Here is a 23,777-nt window from a genome sequence, read left to right on the forward strand (position 1 = left end):
CTGCGTCTCTCTCCTCGGCGACTGCACGGGAAAGCACGGCCTAGGCCCATGCCTCCTCCGGGCACTGGGGCAGCACCTGCACTACCGTGTCCCACACAGAGTGAGTGTAACAGCCCAACAGATATGTAGTGTTTACCAACCGCAGTCCAAAGCTGAAGGAAGAAAACATCTTCTTCCGAAGATGGTCCAGCTTTTTGGATTCCCCATCAGGTGGTGCGGTAAGGAATGCGACTTTGGGCGTTGAGGCTTGGACCACCAAGCTCTCAGGGGTGGGGTGTTGGGGGAGGAAAGTATGATTGCCCGGAACCGGGCGTTGGGCAATCATCCTATCCACAGGAGCCCCTGTGTTGGGCCTGGACCAGGTGCCCAAAAAGATGTCAGTTAGGGCTTAATTAAATGGCAGCAGGGGCTCCGAAGAGCTCGCTGCCGGTTTCACACCTCTGTCAGGAGGTTAGTCCTGACTGCCACCGGGGGTAGTTAGAGGTGGAGAGCCTCGGCCGCCCTATGCAACACCACTGCGTAAGAAGCTCCCTCCTCCGTAGCCACGGTAGGAGGAGACAACATGCCATGGTTGCCAATCCGGCCTGAAAGGAGAACGAGGATAATACAGGGGTACAAAAGTACTCGTCGACACTGGATCCGGCATCGGTCGACGTCGGTCCAGCTCCATGTCCACGTCAGGGTGTAGGCCGGGGTCGACGCCGGCTGGGGACACAATCGGCGTCTGCTGCAGACGTGTTGCTGGTGGAATCTGCGTCGGGGGGGAGGGGGGGTGTTATGAGGTCTTCCAGTGCCGATCCAGATCTACTCCTGGATCCAAGGGGGCCCTGTAGTGCCAGGGCCAGAGAGCCCCCAGCCGAGTCCGCGGGGCCAAAAGGTGCGCCAGCGGAGTCGGGCTGCCCACGGATGGAATGGATCGCTTTGTAAAAGCTTCGAAGCTGGGCACGGGTCGCTCGGGGTCCAGGAAAGGGAAGGAAACTCGGAGCCGACCTTTGGGCTCCGTACACGGAGCCGTGAGAGGAGCACCACCCACATCCCTCGTCGCGTCGGCCGACAAACGGGGAGAAGTCGAAGAGCGACGATGCTTCTTCGACTTATTCTTGTGCTTCGACTTACCTGAGGAGTGAGAAGACTCCGAAGACGAGTGGTGGTGGTGACTACGTGTCCAGAGTGTAGGAGAGTAGGGTCTGCTTTCCTATGGTCACCCCACTTTTTGCTTTTTGCTTTACTGGTTTTCGACTTAATGTGGCTGTGGGCCTGCTAATCAGACCCACAGCCCAGCTGTTCTTGCTCTATATTCACCACAATGCACTTTAGGTGCATTACTAATTGGATACTGGATCACCCTGTGAGCCCCTGTACAGTGTACCATAGGTACCCAGGGCATAGGTGCATCCAAGGCCTACCAGGGGCTGCAGCATATCTTTTGCCACCCCTTACTGGCCATACAAATCGACACAACTGACTGATGACTAAGCTGGGGCAAGGTGGTGTAATCACCCCTTGCTTAAATATAGTATACCTATATCTAAACTTATGTCTGGACACATATGCTCCTATAAGTGACTCCTATGGCAGGCCTTAACAATCCTGGAGGCAGAGTGCTTGGTTTTATGTGAGATGGTGCTCTAGCATGAGCTGAGCTTGTCTGCAGCTTTGAGAACCATGTCCTTTAGCTGTTCTGGGATATTGCCATACCATATACTCTTAAGTGCATTAAAATCCTCGCGGGTAGATGCTAACTATGGTTTGGCTTTATCGAAACATGTTGAGTAAGGTGTCATACGATTTGGAATACTACCTCCTCGCCAGTCCTGGCGACGGGGGTAGCATTCCACCCTTCTAGAGGGAGAAGACATGTTGTTTTAACTATTCACGGTTAAAGTTAACCAGAGCCTCAGCATCACAAAATGGATGCTGCTGCCGCAGACACAAGTCTGACCTCCTGTAGCTGGGAGTCCTTCCAGCGAGGGAGGCTTGGACAATCGGTTTCCTGCCTTGGAAGGTGCTAGCACCACCCCAGACAGTATTTTGTGTATTGGGACAGGGAGGGCTGAAAGGATTGAGACATGCCTGGGGCACACAAGGTGTCCCATGCATAGTCCAGTTCAAACCGGTGCTGGGGCTTTCCTGCCCCAGCTCTGGCTCAAAACTGGTCAACGGGAAAGGGGTGTAACCCCCCCTTCCCTGGTCCCACCCATAGGAGGGACCTAGCAGGTAATCCAGCCCCTAAGATCAGTATATAAGTAGGAGCTGAGTAACTAGGACTTTAGATGATCCTGACTGAAACTTTGAAACGAAACTCTGGACCTTCATCACTCTACTTTGGAAGAAGACGACTGAAGAATCTCCCTTGTGGTCAAGGAGTGACCACCCTGCACAAGCAGGCACCATCCAGCGAAACGGCGACTTGCTTTGCCGCGCCACCCGCTGGAGCCCGAGCCCAGAGCTTGACAAGAACCAGATTCCCAGACATCCAACAGCCCGATCCTCAGTCCCTGCAAAGCTGAGACCCATGGAGGCGACGTGAGACGTGGGACCGGCCACCTTGAAAAGTCTGCGACCTGCTAACTGTGCAGCCCCCCGAGGTCCCCTCGAAGCTGTGCATTGGGGTTTGAGAAACCCCAGCCCCGAACAGCATCTGCACCAAAGATCAGCCCTGCACACTCCACAAGTTCTGCGTGGGGCCCTTTTGCATTTTCCTGCTCAACACGTCTGCCCGGTCACTTGCCCATTGGCTAGTGGCCATCTTGGAGACGATCCCGAGAAACTACACCGCTGGTCTGGTTGCTCCAGACTGGCCCTTGCTTCCCTGAAAAGAAGCAGCCCATCAGACCTTGCTGGTCTGAGTAAGAACCCTAAATCGATTCCTGGGTGGGTTGCCTTTGCCAAGGCTTGTTGCCTCCAATCTTGAAGTCGACACCGCCACCAGCGAGAGCCTTCGTGGGACAGCTCGTGACTCCATCCTGGTCATCGTCGATGACTCCTGGACCCCGTGGCTGCAGAGACAAGCTTCCCATCAGCACCTGATCGCATCCCGACATCGCCTGGTTCCATGCTGGTCACTGGCTAGTGACCCAGACTCTGTCCCCTCTGCTTTCAGGTCCTCTACATCTTCGATCCACCCTTGGATCCACCCGGGCTCTTCTCTTCTGGCCGCCTGCAGCATCTTCACTCCAAGGCTCCATAGATCTCCACGACGAAACCTGACACACTTTTGAACCTGTGCACCCGCTTCCTGTGCGTTAGATAACGCGAGTACTACGGTGCTCCTGTAGAGGTTTACATCCCTAGTGTCCTAGTTTCAAGTGGTTAAGTTCTATTCCAGTCGGAAGGCTCCTAAATCTTTAACTTTATAATTTTTACGCACCCATTGACTTCAATGTGTACACTTATATGCTTTTAGACACTGCACACTCCTCCCGTGGGCCTCCTGCTCCCTAACTATTGTTAGCTCAGTGTAGCCCCAGCGATTCCCAAGGCCCTAGGCCTTACCATTGTTCGTGTCGTGGTACTTATACCACTTTTTTAATATATGGTTTGACGGGCCACCCCGCCCAATCCATAATTGTGCAACTTTTGTCTATTCTATTAAGCTTCTTGTCTTCCGCTTGTGCTTCTGTGCTCATAAAGAGTTCAGGGTTTTTTTTAGAAATAAATAAATATATAATTTCAATATATATATATCTTGTGTGGTGTCCTTTCATTTGGTATTCAAGAGATTTCATATGGTAAAACAGCCGGCTCACATACCCTCTTGAGTTTAGCCTAAGACTGCTTTGTCCATGCTACCCCTAGATTAGCTGGTCTATGAGGTTGACTTTACAACCATCACCATAAGGGTTGTTTGGACTGGTGCAAGGTGCTCACTAGAATAGTGAACATCATATACCAGGCCAACTTCTCACACAGAGTGAGGGTTCTGCACAGCTGTTGGAGCTGTCCTGGCAAGGTCAGAGTGGGAGCCTTGGTCCAGGGCTAGAATATAGTCTAAGAAGGAAGGGCAGGTGCTCCATGGAGGACCTGGCTGTCCGCTCCAGCAGCTCAGCTCGTGCAGGGATAAGTGGGATGGTTCGGTAGGTTGAGACCGTGCAGGTGAGATTTATATCTAACCATGTTATCTATGTAGTACATTCATATGGATATGGAAAATGCTATTTACCGATTATTCATCTGTTCTTGGCATGTAGAGCTGTAGATTCACATGCTTTGCATAAGTCTGCCATCTAGTGTAGGGTCTGTATGTTTGCATTTTGTTTTTGTTCTAAGAAGTCTTTTCCAGTCACAAGGTAGGTGACTCCTCCTATGGAAACTAGCTGCAATGGCTGTTCGCATCAGTTGAAGCCATTTTGTTTTTGGCAGCCATTTTAGTTAGTCATGTGCTCGCCATGCGCTTCTCCCTCTTCACTATTGACTGCCCTTGTATTCTGCTTAAGTAATCAGTTACAGTTAACTCCTTCAGTATTAAGTCAGAGCACTGCACATGCTCAGTAAGGCCTAGGTGGTAGAATACACCAGCTCTTTGAAGAACTGTCAGACTATTTTAACTGATGTCAGCAACTCTGTTACTCCTCCTACTTTGTTGACTAAGTATTTTCTGTTAGTCCTTATATGTGTAATAGCCATTTGTGTGCACACTTGTACTGCCTCTTTTGAGTCTTCATGCTAACTCAGCAATAAACTGGGCATAAAAGATTTCTTTACTCTTTGGACTGCCTCCCACAGTGGCCTGAGGGTACCGTATTGACGCAGTCTCCCTCAAGTGAGCTTAATAAATGCATTCTTTTGATATTACAGCTTCCGTGCCAATCTCTTCTTTGTTGGTTTAAGGACCGGTGCATCAGTGAACCCCTAAAAAGGTTTTTTTTCTACACTCCTTTCGGTGATAGTGTGATTGGGTATCAACTCCATTGTTAGATTGTTTTCCCGCAAAGGGTGAGAATGGAGTTAGTAAGAGTAGAATAGAGATGTCCATCTGTAAGTATCTCAGTAAGATATTACTGCAACAGGTGTAGGTACCTGGGGAGGCGGGCGGGTGCATGTAAATCTACACCTCTACATGCCAAGAACAGATGCATACTGGGTAAGTAGCATTTTCCGTTCAAGGCATGTGAGCTGTACATGCTTTGCATAGATTGTGCAGCAGTAACTCCCAAATCGGTGGCTTGATAGAGTGCCTGGCCTAAATTAGCTTGTTGTCTTGGTAACACATCTACACAATAGTGTTTTGTGAATGTGTGAGGTATAGACCTTATTGCAGCTTTGCCGATGTCAGCTATGGGAATGTTTCCTAAGAAAGCCATAGAAGCCCCCAGTTTGCGAGTGGAATACGCTCTGGGGGAACTTTTTTTGCTTTTGCATAACATGTCTGAATACATTTGACTATCCACCATGCAATACCCGATTTAGAAATGAGATTGCCTTTGTGGAGCAAAAGCAACAAAAAATTGTTTAGTTTTACAAAAAGGCTTTGTCCTTTCTATGTAATAGAGTAATGCTTGTTTAACATTAAGGTGTGTAGAGCACATTCTGCCACAGATTCCGGTTGAGAAAAGAACACAGGCAACTCAACAGATTGGTTGATGTGGAACGCAGAAATTACTTTGGGTAGAAATTTAGTGTCAGTACGAAGAACCACTTTGTTTTGGTGTACTTGTAAAAATGGTTCTTCTATGGTTAGTGCCTGAAGCTCACTCACTCTCCTCAGCGATGTGATAGCAATGAGGAAAGCAACTTTCCAAGCGAGAAATTGCAGTTCACATTTATGCAATGGCTCAAAGAGTGAACCCATCAGTCTGGTAAGAATGATATTGATATTAAGGTTTCACACTGGGGCAGGTGGATGTCGTGGGGGGATAACTCTTTTGAGTCCTTCCATAAAGGCCTTAATAACAGACACTCTGAAAAGAGACAGATGTTGTCTATTCTGAAGGTACGCTGCTATTGCAGCGAGATGTAAGCGTATAAATGCGTACACTAAATTTGACCATTATAAATGCAGTAAATAGCAAATGAAATTTTGAACTGAAGCATCAAGCGGGTTGATATGGTTATTTTTGCAGTAAATAACAAACCTCTTCCACTTTGCTGCATAGCAAGCTCTTGTAGTGGATCATCTGGCTACCTTAATAATATTCATACAATCTGGCGCAAGATTGAGATAGCCGAAATGCAGGACTTCAGATGCCAGGTCGCTAGGTTGAGATGTATGGGATCTGGGTGTCTTATCTCTCCATGGCTCTGCGTGAGGAGATTGGATGTGAAATGTAGTCTTTGATGAGGAATTACTGAGAGCTCCAACAGGGTGTTGAACCAAGGTTGATGGGCCCATGTGGGAGCAATTAGGATTAGTGTGAGGGATGTCTGCCTGAGCTTCCGAACCACTAGTGGAATGAGTGGGAGAGGCTGGAAAGCATAGGCAAATATCCCTGAGTAGTTTATCCATACTACATTGCCTTTGGACAATGGCTATGGATATCTGGAGGCTAAGCTTGGGTATTTTGCGTTTGGGTGTGCGGCAAACAGATCTATTTCTGGGAAGACCCACATTTGAAAGAACAGGAGGAGAACTTAAAGTTGTCACTCGTGAATCTGTTGTCTCTATCTGCTCAGCAGATCTGCGATCGGATTGTCTACTCCTGGAAGGTGTGCTGCTAGGAGATAGATTTTGTGATGCATGGCCCACCTCCAGATGGTCTGTGCAAGGTGTGAAACTTGGAGGGAGTGTGTTACTCCCTGTTTTTGTATGCGATACATGGCTGTCATGTTGTCTGTGCATATCAGGACAGCTTTGCCTACTAGGTGAGTTTGAAAAGCTTTGAGCGCTAGAAATTCTGCTAGGAGCTCTAGATTATGTATGTGAAGTTGATTTTGCTGACTCCACATGCCCTGTATTGTGTGAGTTTGGAGGTGAGCTCCCCAACCAGTGAGCAATGCATCTGCTGTTAGCACGGTCTGTGGAACTGGGTTAATGAAAGGCCGCCCTTTGGAAAGGTTTTGTGGACTCCACCACTGCAGAGAGTGAGGAGTGCGGCCGTCCACCAACACTAGATGTGATAATTGACCCTGAGACGGATTCCACAGACGTGCTAAGCATTCATGAAGGGGAAGCATTTGAAGTCTTGCATAGGGAACTATAAGATGCAAGACGCCATAATTCCTAGTAACTGCATGAATGCCCGAGCTGGTAATGAGTGGTGGGGATGGAACTGGGAAATTAGAGCCTGAATGGTGCAGATTCTGGCTGAATTGAGACAGGCTAGATCTTTTTGCGTATCGAGAGTGGCTCCCAAGTACTGTTGTGTGCTGGAGTGTTGGAGATGGAATTTGGACAAGGAAAATGGCTGGTTGCAAATTATACATTGGCAAATAAAGCTGCTTCAGGATTCAATAAGAGGTGAGGATGTGGATTAAAAGCGAGAGCAGTTGACCTTGGAACTGGGGAACCACTTATCAAATCACTTAATCTCCGAATATCTAAAAAAGCAATTATAAATGTGTCCTTCTGTGATGTAATTGGTGTTCATGTATAGTGCTCTAATCCCTTCGGGTTGAGTTTGCGCTAAATAAAACGGAAACAGGAACATTTAATTTATACTTTACCAGAAGCGGCCGACACAATGAAGAGGTGGTGGGGCTGGTGGAGGGGGACGGGGGAGCGCAGGGAATGGAGGGTTAATAAAATTTTAAAAAAGCCCACTTATCTGGGGCTGCGGCGGTCTTCCGCATTGCGTTGTGCTTCCGACTTCTCTTCCTGGTCCCAGCATACACTGGGACAGACTCCCTGTGCAATCACCACGCAGCTCTCATTGAGATAGCAGTGCATGGGATTGGTCTGAGAAGGCTGGAAAGATGCTAGATGCTCCACTCAGACCAGAGAGTCTATGGCGTTTCTCGACTGTTCAATGCAACCGGGATGGAGAAACCTAAGTGCTCATGTGTGTTTTAGTCTGCCTGAGACGCCCGGCCAAAACACATATGTGCACTTAGGCAAAGCAGATAGCACTCCTCTTTCCCCTCCCATGCCTTGACCTCCCCTCCCTGAAAGCGTGGGCTCACCGCTGAAAAGTGAAAAATAAAAAAAATAGGTAATTGGTTTATTGTTCACCTGCTGGCTTGGAGCCAGTGGGGCAACGCCATTGCGGAGGGGGGCCCCTGTACTTTACCTTAAAAGAACAATAAAGAAAGCCCACCTTTCTCCAAAGGTAAGCCAGAAAGTACAATTGGGAAAGTACCTAAATTATGGCCTTTTAAAAGGAACTAATGATTCCAAAAACTCACCACTGGTAGTCGGCCATGCACTTTATAAACGTTTATGAGCACAGAGATGTCCCAAGGGCGTAGGGATAGGGGATGAACTGCGCGGGCTGCAGTCTCCATTTCCTTCTTGTAGTTTTCTACTCCAATAGCAGTCCAGCCTGAACTTGAAGATGTTGACATTGAGAGCACTGGGCTTGAAATGACTTCCTCAAAATCTGTATACATGTCATCTTCACCAAAGTAATTTTCCTAATAAGAAGGAGGATATAGAAAATATATCAATAGCAGGAAAGATGGCAAATCTGTACATTCATGCAGCCAAGATCTATAGTGCAGAGTTATCTGTAATCTTTAAAAAAAAATCTGTACAACAGCTCTATTCTGTTATACTCACATTTACAGTCATACCATTAGGGAGAGAAGTGCAGCTGAACTATGAGGGCTAAATTCATGGAATATTCCAAAAGAAAAGTGGTTATTTAGACTCCAGGATTAAGCCTATTTTCTAAATTCAGTTTTGATTTCCAAAATGTATGCATTGAGAAACGAGGCACAGCCTTTGTTTCCACCTGAGCAAATGAAACACATAGTTACTTATTAATTGAATTGCCCCCTCCGCCCCACTCTGGAGAAAACACCTTTTTCCATTGGAGAAAGTCCTTTAATTACACCCTCATCCCTTCTCTTTCTAACCAATCTCCTCCAGTGTGCAGAAATCCAAGTAAAATTCTGCTAGTGCAATTTTAAGGAAGAGTAAATCGTTTTTTGAGGGCACAACCCCGCCATTTCTCTTGCGGCCAATAAAATTTGTATTTGCCCTTGTAAACATCGATTTTCTGCTAATAGCACACCTTGATGTGTAAATACCTACATGAATCGGGCCCAAAGTGTGTAAGGGCTTTTTGGTATGCAACTCCTCCCTCAAAGGTAACAGACAGTAAAAATACAACATTCCGTTAGAGGATAAAGAACATTTTCACGAACCACTTTGGTTTTTAAGGTCCATCTTAACAACCGGAAAAAAGACTCAAAGAAGTGACACCTTTTTTAAAGCTTACACAGTGTCACAGCTAAGGAGAGGCCAGACATGTGACTAATAGAAAAATATCAACTTGTAGAATAGTTTATTTATCCATAATAGATAAGAGCAAGTCTCTTTTAGTATTTAAATAGCTAAATAAAATCATATTGTATCAGATGATCCCTTGGGAACAACATATTTCAGCAAAGTTAATAAAAGCCTTTAAGAGAATCATTTTTTCATAATGTATTGATGATATGCAGACACGTTTTGGTAGCTGCGAATGAGACTGTAGAACAGAGTCTACTATGTTCCTTGTGAAAGTCTGAAAAAAATAAACATGCTGACATTTCGATCAAAGGATAACAGGAACATCTCAATGTAAAAAACGGTCATCCATTAAAATACCAACACTTTAGTAAGAAATGACTGCATGTGTAAATACGTACACAATAAAAGAAAAGATTTTAGCAGACGTTATGTAATACTATCACTGTTTGGATTAAGTGATTTTGTACAGTTCTCACATTTCAAGTTCCCCCATACCTTAATAGAGATAAATGCGTTGAGAAGCGGCCCGTAAAGGGTAATCTGTGAATCCGGAGACAGTTCAAGTTCCACATGCAGCTTGTCGGGAGGAAGTTCTGAGGGATCAACTACGATTCGTGATGAGGTGACGGGAGAAGTAGTTGCTTTCTCTGAAGATTTCTGAGATGGTCTTAATATTGACAACATTGATTCCTCCATGGCTGAAACTACAGTAGTGAACATAGAAATTGTAGATAAAAAGCAATGCTAATGGACATTTATTGTCAATTCTACTTTTTAGGCATTGGTGCTTTTGGTATCGTCCTGCTTGTTAACCATTTTCAATCATACAAGCTTAGCAAACATGTACTATCCTTGTCCCTAGCTCACACTGGGCTGGAAACAGTACCCCATGTCCCTCTGGCCCAATTTACTGTTCGGTCTTCTGTTCCACAGTAAACCTAGCACAAAGTGTACTCCATGTACATACCCTCAAGCTAGAACTCCAGCGCCAGCAGAGTTTCTCTCAATTAGACTCTCCGATAGCCTGACATTTGTCAAAGATAAATCTACTAGCCTCTACTGCAATGTAAGCCATGTTATTATTTAATATCAAATATTTGGTTACCATAGTGTAAACCAGCAACAATTTTGTGACACCACCATCATTACGTGGATTTAATTAAACTAAACTGAATAAACAAAAGATAACAAAGAGAACACCTTGCCCCTCCCTATTATCTCTGGATGGACAGTATATGTAATGGTGTTAAGAACAGCCTATCGCTTTTTTCTATCTTACGTATGAACCGGTTGCTTTCCTGCAGATAAATTGCAGAGTTCAGAGGCGGGGATGACAAAGGTATGATGTCTACTCTATGCAAGCACTCTAGCAACAGTTCTCATATCCTTGAAAATTGCCACAGCTTCTGTCTCCATTGGGGCACTCACAAAATAGAACTATCTTCCAACAGGTTGCAATCAATATTATTCCTGCTTCTATAAGTGCATCTGTAGAATTTGTTTCGCATTCGTTCCTTCTTGTACCCAAGACAAGCACAACGGGGGGCTTCATCAAAAGGAAAGTGCAGAACCTACTTCATTTGACTAAGCACCTCTTTCCAGAATGGCTTATTAACTGGAAATGCCCCTTTTGTGTGGGAATGTCCCTTCATCCTTTTTGTATCTCTCATGCCTCCTTCGGTAAATCTTTTTGAGGTCTTGGAGGGTAAGATAGAAGTGAACAACATTTTGTGATGCGTTATCCTATGTTAAATATATTTGGACCCTTAGGAAATATCACATCTGCTATTCCCATTCTGAATCTTAAATAGCCGTCTACAACCATCACCTATTTGGCAATATATGCCCATCTGCTCTTGTGCCCACTGCCTAAGAACCCCATAAATTATCGAAATCAGGGCAGAATCAGGACTCTGTCTCATGGAGTCAAATAAAGATAAATGTGATGCATCACATGCAGTACAGGAAACCAAAGGCTTCATGCAGTCTAAGTAAACCCCAGGATCACTGTAAACAATGTATAAGATCACTTGCATCGCAAACTTAATTGAATATAACATACATTTATGCTGGATAATACCTGCTTAAAAGATTAAATCACATCTTTCTACCTTACAAACGTGGCAGTCACTTTTGATCTGTTTTGAGAAATAACCAAGTCCACACCTGGAGTTGACATAATTGCAACCTGCACACATTCATTTTTATTAGGTCTCGACCTACAGCATTGCTTTAGAAATGATTGTTTGTGTCGAGATTATAGTGAGGCTTTCAAAAGTCTACCCAAACTGCTGCGGATTGGGTACAGTTCATGTGAGCCAGGCGCGTGCACAAAGCACACCACAAGCCTAGGTATCAGACTTCAAAGGGATCCGCTCCCCCGCCCCCACCACTGCAATGCCGAGAGCTTCATCACACTCTCCTAAGGAGTCTTCCTTCTCCCGCATAAGACCCTACTTGCACCCTCTCGGATCCATCTTCATTCTTTCCTGCTTTTCCCTGTTTCCGCCACACACTCCTCTCCTTTGTGTCTCATTTCTGGCCTCTTTCCTAATTAACTTTTCATCCTTTCTCCTTTAATCCCATTCCCACCTTCTCACAACCCCTTCCAGAACTGTTATCTTAACATTTGTGTTTCTCTCTGTCTTATAATGTCTGCACTACCACCATTTACTTCGGACCCTCAGACATCCTCACCCTCACACACCCTCTCACCCTCACACACCCTCACACACCCTCACACACCCTCACACACCGCCTCACCCTCACACCCTCACGCTCACCCTCACACCCTCACCTACCCTAACCCTCACACACCCTCACACTCTCACACCCTCTCACCCACCCTCACCCTCACACCCCCCACCCTCATCCTCACACCCCCTCACCCTCCCACCCTCATCCTCACACTCCCTCACCCTCACAGACCCCCACCCTCACCCACCCTCCCACTCACACCCTCACACACCCTCACAACCCTCACACCCCCTCAACCTCACACCCCTCTCACCCTCACACCCACTCACCCTCACACAGCCTCACCCTCACCCTCACACAGCCTCACCCTCACCCTCACACAGCCTCACCCTCACACAGCCTCACCCACCCTCACTGACCCTCACACCAAATCACCCTCACAACCCCCTCACCCTCACACACCCTCACCCTCAACCACCCTCACACACCCTCACCAGCATAGCATAACAAAACATAGCATAGCGTAACAAAACACAGCATAGAATAACAAAAAAGAATAGGATAGCAAAACATAGCATAACAAAACAAAGCATAGGAAAACATAGCATAACAAAAAAAATAGGATAGCAAAGCATAGCATAGCATAACAAAACAAGGCATAGCATAACAAAACACAACAAAACATAGCATACCAAAACATAGCATAACAAAACAAAGCATAGCATAACAAAGCATAGCAAAACAAAACACAGCATAGCAAAACAAAACATAGCATAGTAGAACAAAACATAGCATAACATAACAAAACATAACATAACAAAACAATGAATAGCATAACAAAACATAACATAACAAAACAATGAATAGCATAACAAAACATAGCATACATAACAAAACATAGCACAGCAAAACATAGAATAGCATAACAAAACACAACAAAACTTAGCATAACAAAACACAACATAGTATAGCATAGCATAACAAAACAAAGCTTAGCATAGCATAGCATAACAAAACATAGCATAACAAAACAAAGCATAGCATAGCATAACATACCAAAACATAGCATAAGAAAACATAGCATAACAAAACATAGCATAACAAAACATAGCATAGCATAACAAAACATAACATAGCAAAACAAAACATAGCATAACAAAACATAGAATATGTAATGACTGAGGTACCGGTTCTGATTGGCTTGGTTATGACCATTACCCACAACCATCTCAGTATATGATGTAGTTTCGACTCTTATTCCACCTATTTACAGGGCTTGCCTATAGACTTTGACAACCTTATGCTGTCTTATACACTGTTTTTGCTACTTTGACAGGCCTAAAGGCCTGTGCTCGAGCGAAGCCATGTTCTTTTCTGACACCATCTTGCTGAGCCTCTTTAGGTGAGGGGTAATGTTTTATGTTCGAGGTGTTTTTCGCTAGCAGTGAACCAGCACGGACCGGTTCTTATCGGAGGAATGTGCTCTCTCCGCGCCGGAGCCATAACAAACGTCTGGCCAGCTGCTGTTGTGGACCTGGTACGAGGAGGTACAGGAATCCAGTGAGAGCGGTAGGTGGGTTCTTCCAGAAGCTTCGAGAAAGGGTTATATTCTATATTAGAGAAAGCGAGTCCAAGCTGAGGGTTGTTGTTGAATTGATTGCCTGTGAGACGACAGTCTGGCGGCTTTGATGGTCTGGTGAAACTTCATTGTGCAGACGTGCAGTCGTGTTTGTGGAACAGAGAGTCTTGGCCTAACCAGAGAGAGAGAGAGTTGTACCCTTCTTCAAGATACAGATGACTAATACAATGGTGAGATGTTCCATGTATATCTAATTTTACCTTTCATTTTCAGGTTCTATGTATATGTATGTGTTAACGTTTATTTTTTGCCACCACTATTATTATGTAATAAAGACCCTTGGAATGTGACTTTGGTTTCTATTCTTTGTAAAGGAAGGTCGGGCCCCTTTTTTACCATGTGCTTACAGAGGGATGGGTTGTTTCCCCTCTAAACAAGTAGTTGTTGATACGGGAGGGAAATCGGCTCCTAAGCAGTGTTAGACCTGTCAGCCCTAGGTTGGTCTTTCCCTATTTTTTCCGCCCTTGCCTCCTTTTTTCCCACCTTCTTTTCGTTGACCTTAGGTCTCCGGGCACCTTCCCATTGTTATCAATGCTAAGGTGCAGGTGCTCTCTTCCCCCAACATGGCTGCCACTGACCCCTGCTACCGCAGCGTGGTCTTTTTAGGCTCACTCTAGTTGCCAGGAGCTGGCTGAAACCCCTAAACATTGTTTCCATTCCAGCCTGCCTTGCCTGGCCATAGTTAGACTAGGGAAGCTCCTGGAACCTTCTAGAATAGGGGCGGAGCCTGTTTTTGACGCCTTAGAGGGTGGTCCCCTGACCTGGGCCTATATAAAGAAAAGGAGGGAAAGTTTTCAGTCAATTGGGGCATCACTGACCTGGGGGACCCTACGCAGGAGACTTAGGCGTTAGGACCTAGTCAGAAACCTATACCACTGGGGGGGTGACGGGTTTAGGCGCTGCCCACCAAGCTGTGTGAGGAACACTGAACTAGCCCACTGATCTGGCCCGGCGGGAGGGGAACCCAGGGACCACCTGAAGTGACCTGCTGAGGAAAGCCTTCAACTCAACCACCCCCCCTCTCAAGAAACCAAGAATCCACTTCAACCAAAGGGCGCCAGAACCAACAAGCGCCTAGAAGAAGCTCACCTGTGCTAACCAGGACTAATGGGGGAGCAACCAGGTACGGGACTGTGCTGCACCTGCGCCCCCCTGCCTTCACCTGGGCCTACGCTGTCCTGCCTAACTCCCCCTGACTGAACTGGCTGAATTGCTGTCCTGCCTGACCTGATCCGGCTACCCCATGCTAGCTCCCTGAGCTGACTGAACTGCCTGTGGCTCAAGCGCAGTAACCGCCTGCAGAAGCTCTCCCCCCCTCATAGCGCTGGGACCCTGTATTGTTCTGCCACTGGTGTAGCCTGCCCTGAGGAACCTGCCCAGGCTGAAAAGACTACTAGGCGCTATCCCTGCGCCACGTTAGCACCCTGCTGCCTGCTGAAGCGCTACGGCTAGCTGAGCGCTAGCCCCCAGAACTGCGGTGCCCTTAGAAGCGCTGTATTTGGCCCCTCAAGCGCTCACCTGCCACGTCCTGTGAAGCGCTGTGATTTGCCCCCAGGCGGCCCCCGGTGCCAGGTGAGGGCCGCTGCCATGTGCCGCGCCGGGCCCGGAGGAGTGGGCGGAGAAGACGTTGTTTTTCGGCGCCCCCAGGGGCCGCTATCACCGCCGCAGCCCGGTCCAAGAGTGAAGAATCCCCGCGGCGGCCCCCGGAGCCTGAGGTAGGCCGCCGCGACTGGTAGAAAGCCGCACTAGGCCCTGAGGCTGCAAACTCGCCTCACGTGACGGGGGTCCCGGCCGCGCCATCGGCCGCGCCCCCACCATCAGTGCCCGTGATTGGAGGAGAGGCTGCCTCGCCCCGCGGGCCGCGCTGCCATTGGCGGCCGCGGGCGCGCCTTCCCTCAGCCCTGCTGCGATTGGTCCTCGGGCCCGGGGAAGGCTGAGAGAGGCCCGGGTCCGTCCTGCTGCCGCTACCAGGGAAGACATGGCTTGGCAGTTCGGGCTGGACTGTTCCCATGAGGCACAGGGTCAGACTGATTTGCATATAGCCATGTCTGAACTGGGGTGGCAGAGTGGGCTAAAGAACGGTGATGGATTAAACCCAGATCTTTTGACTGGGTGTGAGTGTTTGATTGATTCAGATGCTCTGTCCATCACCCCCCCCCCCTTTTGTACCGCTTTTGGCCGCCATAAGTGTGGCAGGGTATGCTCAGACGTGAGTCCCTTGCTCACTTTGCCGCTGGATTCAAGCAAGCCGGGTTGAAGACGGTTGGATTTCCAGAAACCGGTCCTCTGAAGCTTGTTTCCGGTCCAGGGAAGACATGGCTTGGCAGTTCGGGCTGGACTGTTCCCATGAGGCACAGGGTCAGACTGATTTGCATATAGCCATGTCTGAACTGAGGTGGCAGAGTGGGCTAATGTACGGTGATGGATTAAACCCAGATCTTTTGACTGGGTGTGAGTGTTTGATTGGTTCAGATGCTCTGTCCATCACCACCCCCCCTTTTGTGCCGCTACCATCGCCGCTGAGACCCGACTGGTTCCGAGGCCAGAGGAGGCCCGGGACCGGTCCCGCAAGCAGCGAGGAGACCGCAGGAGGGCCGCAACCTCCCCACCAGCCTTGGGAACCGCTTCAAGGGCCTCGGAGGTCCGAAGATTAAAGGTAACCCCCGGGGAGGAGGGAGGCCTCGAGATCGCCCCTCCCCTCAGGGGGGAACTGTTGCTGGGCTCCGTTGGCCTTAATTAACAGCCGAAGAGGCAGTAAACCCCCAGGGAGGAGGGCGGAAGGCCCCGGGAGGCCCTGAGTTAGCCCCTCTCTGGGGAAAACTGGTGACTGGGCCCCGTTGGCCCTAATCTAGTCAAAGAAGGCCCCTGAACTGGGCAACAACGTGGACCGAGCCTTTAGTGACAGTTTGGGCCATAAAAGTTAGCCCCTGGCTGGGGGATTAGTTCATCGCAGGCTACTGCTAGGCCCTGATCAATACCAAGATTACTCTTGTCTGAGAAATGGGTCATTATTGCTGAAAGAAATGTTTCTATTTACATAAGGGAATGTTTATTCCTGCCTGATTTGTAATGAACTGTTATTCTTACGTGATGAAATGCTTATTCTTACTGGAAGTGATTCCTCAAATGTTTATTCTGGCCGGAAGGAATGTTAGATTACCTGAAAAGGTGGTAGTTCTTGCTTAATGAATTGAGCCAGTTTTACCGGATGAAATGTTGATGCATATCTAGTGAAATGTTGGTTTTACAGGATTAACATGTTCCCTTTGCTCCCCTAATGAAATGCTTTAATGAGATAGGGATACCTTGACTCTTGATTACCCTGAACCTTGGTCTTACATAAAGCTTATTGATTTTCAATCAGACTTACTGGTGTGGTCTCAGTGATTGCGTGTGCATTTATTGTCTCAGTGGATGTGTGTGCTGTGTAGTCACTTAACACAGGAGCTTTCGGGTGCCTACCTGCTCGTGCCAGGCTACCCCCGGGGAACTGGTGACCCGAGTTCCTACATTGGTGGCGAGCGGTGGGATCCAGGACCTGTGACTATACAGCGCCCTCCAGTGAGACAGAGTGCGCCGCAATTAGACTTGACACCTATTGTGCATACAAGCCTATTTAATTGACCCTCCACTGTCTAGCCTGTGTGTATAGAGACCTGTTTTGACCTAATCCTGTTACCTACGTCCTAGAGTCTTTCCCTTGATTTATTATCTGGGTCCCCACCTGTCAGAATGGAGTTCCAGCTGGCCAACCTTGAGGAGTATACGGTGGTGCAGTTAAGGGAATTTTGTCTGGGGATGAAGGTGCAGGTTGAGCGGAGAGCCGCAAGGGAAGAACTCCGTACCACCTTGAGGGCATGGGTAAGGCCCCACCCAGAGGGGAGAGGGGATGGGGGACAGGAGTGGCAGGGTGCACCAGGGGAGGCGGGAACTCCAGAAGACCAAGGCCTACTCAACATTGAAGTGTCCGACAATGTGTTGCCAGGAAGACCATCCGGGGCAGGGAGTAGTGTATCTTGGGGGGAGTGCGTCGTCGCAGGAGTATGAGGACAGGAGGGAGGAGAGGCAATTGAAGTGGGAGCTTGCCAAGTTAGAGCACGAGAGGGAGAGAGAGAGAGAGAGAGAGAGGGAAGATAAAAAGCTCGCATTGGAAGAAAAAAGATTAGCAATGGAGGAGAGGAAGTTGGCGCACGAGCTTCAGCTTATAGAGTTGGAGCTGAGAGCCTTGCAACTGAGTGCGCCAGGAAGTCCCAATGGTGGCAGCGTACAAGGGGCTCAACACGAGCCTAGATATTGGTTACCCCATGAGGTGATAGCGAGCTCTACTCAGGGGGATGACATCGCCAAGTGGTTGGAGGCGTATGAAGTGGCCTTGACAGCACATGGGGTGCCCGAGAAACACTGGGGAGGTGGCCTGTATCGTTACATACCTCCCAATGTCAGGGATACCCTCCTGTACTTGAATAAGGCGGACCAGTTCAGGTATTCCCCCACGCTCCTTAAAAAGTTTGGCCTCAACCCCGAAAGGTATTGGCAGAAGTTCCTTGGCAGCCATAAGCTGTCCATGCAGAATTGGGTGTTTTTTTTTATTATGCCCATAATGGTTGGGTGCGTGGCAGCGAGGTGCATGATTACGAGGGCCTGTAAAATCTTTTTTTGAGAGAGCACCTCTTGGATAAGTGTTTTCTGGAGCTGCGCCAACATCTGGTGGACCACAAGCTAACTGATCCCCGTGAGCTTGCGGAGGAGGCGGATACTTGGGTTAGCACCCGGGTGTCACACAAGGGCCCCGGGGGAGATGGCCCGAAAGGCGGACAGGGCATCCCCCAGAAGAAAGAGGGGGGAGATAAAAAGAAGGAGTTCTCACGAGGCCCACAAACTAGACAGTTTGGGAGAGGAGTAGGTACCCCACCTCAGTCCAGTTCCCCAAAGCCCACTCACCCTGACAAGAGTCAGCAGCCAAGAATTGTCCGGTCCTATGAATGCGGGGAGGTTGGACACTACAAGGGGATCCCCAGTGTCGCAAGAGACCCCCAGCCCCCACAGGTGGCAAGAGACCTGAGGTGGCTAGTGTAGCGCTTGGGGTGGAGCTGCCCCTTGATAGGGAAGGGGAGTGGACAGGCCTGACCCTGGTTTCACTCGGGGACAGAGAGTTGGTCCAAGTGACGTCCTTACTATCGAACACTGCTAAGTACCAGCAGAGGGTGAAGGCTAATGGGGAGGAGGTGGAGGCTCTGAGGGACACAGGTGCCAGCATGACCACCGTAGTGAGGTGGCTGGTGTCCTCTGAGCAAGTAGTACCTGATGTGTTCCATGCGGCCGTGTTGGCTGACGGCAGTCTGAGCTACTATCCCGTGACTCAGGTTCCCTTTGAGTGGGGAGGAGTGAAAGGCCCGTTGAGAGTTGCGATAAGCCCTGCCTTGCCTGTGGACTGTCTGCTAGGAAACGACCTGGAACATACCGCCTGGAAGGAAGTGGAGTTTAAGGCCCACACTGAGATGCTGGGGTTACCAGGGTGGACTTGCGTGGTCACAAGGTCCATGGCTGCCCGGCAAGAGACTCAACCTGGGTTGGAGCCTGAAAATACAGCCCAACCCAATGCGGTCCGGAGTAGAATGGAGTGGAGAACACACCCCTTGTGATGGAGGGGGAGCCAACGGAGGTACCCCCGGAGTCCACGGAGGTGGAGGTTGTTCCCCTGGGGGACTTGCCGACCCTTGCCGAGTGGCATGTGGAAGGAGGGCCTACCCGGGAGGAATTCTGTCGGCGCAGAAAGAGTGCCCAACGCTTGAAGGCATGCGGCGACAGGCCGAAGCCCAAGCGACGGATCAGGAGACCGGCAGTTTTCACGTGTACTGGGAGGATGGCCTCCTTTACAGTGAGCCTAAGGTTCCGGTGCATGGATCCTCAAGGGCCTTGGTGGTCCCCCAATGCTACCGGGCCTTCCTATTGGAACTGGCGCATGAAATACCTTTGGCTGGACACCTGGGCCAGGACAAAACCTTTGCGCGGTTGGTCCCGCATTTTTATTGGTCCAGGATGAGAGTTGCCTCTGACACCTATTGTAAGACCTGCAAGACTTGCCAGGCAAGTGGCAAGACAGGGACTAAAGTGAAGATCCCTTTGGAACTGCTCCCGGTGGTCGGGACCCCTTTTGAGCGGGTCGGAATCGACATCGTTGGGCCATTGGACCCTCTGACTTCTGCGGGACACTGGTTCATCTTGGTGTTAGTGGACCTCGCCACTCGGTACCCGAAGGCTATCCCTCTGAGGACCGTCACTGCACCTGTGGTGGCGCGAGCCCTGAAGGGAATTTTTACCCGAGTGGGATTTCCCAAGGTCGTGGTGTCAGATAGGGGCACGAACTTCATGTCGGCCTACATGCAGGCCATGTGGAAGGAGTGCGGAGTGACCTATCGGTTCTCCACTCCTTACCACCCCCAGACTAACGGGCTCGTAGAGCGCTTTAATAAGACTCTGAAGGGGATGATCCGGAGCCTGCCAGAGGACTTGAGGCGGAAGTGGGACATCCTCCTCCCTTGCCTGCTGTTTTCATACCGCGAGGTACCACAGAAGGGAGTCGGGTTCAGCCCCTTTGAGTTGCTCTATGGCCATCCCGTTAGGGGGCCCCTCAGCCTTGTCAAGGAGGGGTGGGAGAAGACTTCGAAGAAGCTTCCTCGTGATGTCATCAGCTACATGCTGGCGTTCCGCAGCCAGATGGCCAAGCTGTGTAAGGAAACCTCAGACAACTTGGAGGCTAGCCAGGCTGTCATGAAGGAGTGGTATGACCGCAACGCTCGGACGGTGGAGTTGGACGCTGGACAGAAGGTGTGGGTCATGCAGCCTGGGGAGCTTAGTGCCCTCCAGGGCCGGTGGACTGGCCCATACGAAATTGTGGAGATTCGAGACCAGACCACCTATGTCATTGACTTGAAGACCCCCTGTCAGCCCCATCGGGTCCTCCACGTCAACCGCCTGAAGCCTCACCATGAGCGATCTGAGCTTGCTCTCCTCATGGTGACGGATAGGAGCGAGGAGGAAGAGAGTGAGCCTCTTCCTGACCTTCTGGCGGCCCAGGAGAAGGATGGTTCAGTGGAGGGAGTTGTCCTCTCCCCATCCTTGACCCCAGAGCAACAGAGGGATTGCCGTCAGATGTTGGAGCAGTACGCCTCGTTGTTCTCCCTCACGCCTGGAATTACACATCTGTGTACCCATGATGTGGACACAGGGGAAAGTCCGCCTGTAAAAACAAAGTCTTACCGGCTGTCCGATAAAGTTAAAAACAGCATCCAGGGTGAGTTGGCCAAAATGCTGGAGCTGGGGGTGATTGAACCTTCCAGCAGCCCTTGGGCAAGTCCGGTTGTGTTGGTGCCGAAAGCGTCCCCCACCGGGCACCACACCAGAACTTCAGTTCTGTGTGGACTATCGGGGATTGAACTCTGTCACCAAGACAGACGCTCACCCGATCCCACGGGCAGATGAGCTGATTGACCGGCTGGGAGCAGCCCCGGTACCTCAGCACCATTGATCTAACATCAGGGTACTGGCAGATTGCCATGGCCGATAGAGCCAAGGAGAAAACAGCGTTCTCCACCCCCGAGGGCCACTTCCAATTTATAGTGATGCCCTTCGGGCTCAAGGATGCTTCAGCCACCTTCCAGCGGTTGGTGAACCAGGTGCTGTCTGGCCTGGAGTCCTTCTCAGCGGCGTACCTGGATGACATAGCTGTCTTCAGTAGCACCTGGAGGGACCATCTGCAGCATCTCCAGGAGGTGCTACAGGCTTGCAACGTGCTGGCCTGACCATCAAGGCTAGCAAGTGCCAGATTGGACAGGGATCTGTCGTCTACCTGGGACACCTGGTGGGCGGGGGTAAGGTGCAACCCCTCCAGGCCAAAATTGAGACCATCTTGGCCTGGGAGCCCCCAAAACCCAGACTGAGGTCCGAGCTTTCCTCGACCTCACTGGCTATTACTGCCAGTTCGTCAACGGATATGGTACCATCGTAGCCCCCTTGACCGAGTTGACGTCCAAGAAGCAGCCACGAAAAGTGATCTGGACGGCTGCTTGCCAAGAGGCATTCGAAACACTGAAGCACGCGATGTGCACCGCTCCGGTGCTTGCAACACCTGACTTCTCAAAATAATTTATCGTGCAGACAGACGCCCCTGAGCATGGCATAGGCGCTGTGCTTTCGCAACTCAACAACGATGGCCAAGACCAACCTGTGGCCTTTATCTCCAGAAGACTCCTCCCACGGGAACGGCGATGGAGTACCATCAAGCGAGAAGCTTTCGCTGTGGGCTGGGCCTTGAAGAAGTTGAGGTCATACCTTTTTTGGCTCTCACTTCCTGATTCAAACCGACCGCCGACCCCTTCGCTGGCTCAAGCAGATGAGAGGCGAAAATCCCAAGTTGCTAAGGTGGTCCATTTCCCTACAGGGGATGGACTTTAGGGTGGAACATCGACCCGGAGTTGACCACGCTAGTGACGAGAACTCCCTAGAGGTTGGGTAGCTCTCCCCACTTTCATCTGGGGGGACGCATGTTAGACCTGTCAGCCCTAGGGGGTCTTTCCCTATTTTTTTCGCCCTTGCCTCCTTTTTTCCCACCTTCTTTTTTTTTTACCTTAGGTCTCCGGGCACCTTCCCATTGCTAATCAATGCTAAGGTGCAGGTGCTCTCTTCCCCCAACATGGCTGCCACTGACCCCTGCTACTGCAGCGTGGTCTTTTAAGGCTCACTCTAGTTGCCAGGAGCTGGCTGGAACCCCTAAACATTGTTTCCATTCCAGCCTGCCTTGCCTGCCCATAGTTAGACTAGGGAAGCTCCTGGAACCTTCTAGAATAGGGGCGGAGCCTGTTTTTGCCGCCTTAAAGGGTGGTCACCTGACCTGGGCCTATATAAAGAAAAGGAGGGAAAGTTTTAAGTCAGTTGGGGCATCACTGACCTGGGGGACCCTACGCAGGAGACTTAGGCGGTAGGGCATAGTCAGAAACCTATACCACTGGGGGGTGACAAGGTTTAGGCGCTGCCCACCAAGCTGTGTGAGGAACACTGAACTAGCCCACTGATCCGGCGGGAGGGGAACCCAGGGACCACCTGAAGTGACCTGCTCAGGAAAGCCTTCAACTCAACCCCACCCCCCTCTCTCAAGAAACCAAGAATCCACTTCAACCAAAGGGCGTCAGAACCAACAAGTGCCAAGAAGAAGCTCACCTGCGCTAACCAGGACTACTGGGGGATCAACCTGGTACTGGACTGTGCTGCACCTGCGCCCCCCTGCCTTCACCTGGGCCTGCGCTGTCCTGCCTAACTCCCCCTGACTGAACTGGCTAAATTGCTGACCTGCCTGACCTGATCCGGCTACCCCATGCTAGCTCCCTGAGCTGACTGAACTGCCTGTGGCTCAAGCGCTGTAACCGCCTGCAGAAGCGCTCCCCCCCCCTCATAGCGCTGGGACCCTGTATTGTTCTGCCACTGGTGTAGCCTGCCCTGAGGGACCAGCCCAGGATGAAGAGACTACTAAGCGCTATTCCTGCGCCACGTTAGCACCCTGCTGCCTGCTGAAGCGCTACGGCTATCTGAGCGCTAGCCCCCAGAACTGCGGTGCCCTTAGAATCGCTGTATTTGGCCCCTCAAGCGCTCACCTGCCGCGTCCTGTGAAGTGCTGTGATTTGCCCCCAGGCGGGCCCCAGTGCCAGGAGAGGGCCGCCGCTGTGTGCCGTTGGCCGCGCCGGGTCCGGAGTAGTGGGCGGAGAAGACGCCGTTTTTCGGCGCACCCAGGGGCCGCTATCACCGCTGCAGCCCAGTCCAAGAGTGAAGAATCCCCACGGCGGCCCCCGGTGCCAGGTGAGGGCCGCTGCCATGTGCCGCGCCGGGCCCGGAGGAGTGGGCGGAGAAGACGTTGTTTTTCGGCGCCCCCAGGGGCCGCTATCACCGCCGCAGCCCGGTCCAAGAGTGAAGAATCCCCGCGGCGGCCCCCGGAGCCTGAGGTAGGCCGCCGCGTCTGGTAGAAGGCCGCGCTAGGCCCTGAGGCTGCAAACTCGCCTCACGTGACGGGGGTGTCTGGCTGCGTCATCGGCCGCGCCCCCACCATCAGTGCCCTGTGAT

At 50.1% G+C, this 23,777-nt stretch overlaps 1 protein-coding gene across 15 annotated transcripts in view; it reads right to left on the minus strand.

Moving 5' to 3' along the window:
• BLTP1 (bridge-like lipid transfer protein family member 1) overlaps positions 1-23,777 on the minus strand; it is a 1,831,302-nt gene that overhangs the window by 1,547,953 nt on the left and 259,572 nt on the right. For all 15 annotated transcript variants that reach the window (XM_086962202.1, XM_086962209.1, XM_086962198.1 and 12 more), the window contains 2 exons: positions 9,827-10,035; positions 8,281-8,508 (listed from right to left, as the gene is read on the minus strand). In XM_086962202.1, coding sequence (XP_086818328.1) covers positions 8,281-8,508; positions 9,827-10,035 — 437 coding nt within the window. The remainder of the gene's footprint in view (positions 1-8,280; positions 8,509-9,826; positions 10,036-23,777) is intronic.

This window comes from Lissotriton vulgaris, chromosome 3_1 (genome assembly GCF_964263255.1).
Source record: "Lissotriton vulgaris chromosome 3_1, aLisVul1.2, whole genome shotgun sequence".
NCBI classification, from domain to species: Eukaryota; Metazoa; Chordata; class Amphibia; order Caudata; family Salamandridae; genus Lissotriton; species Lissotriton vulgaris.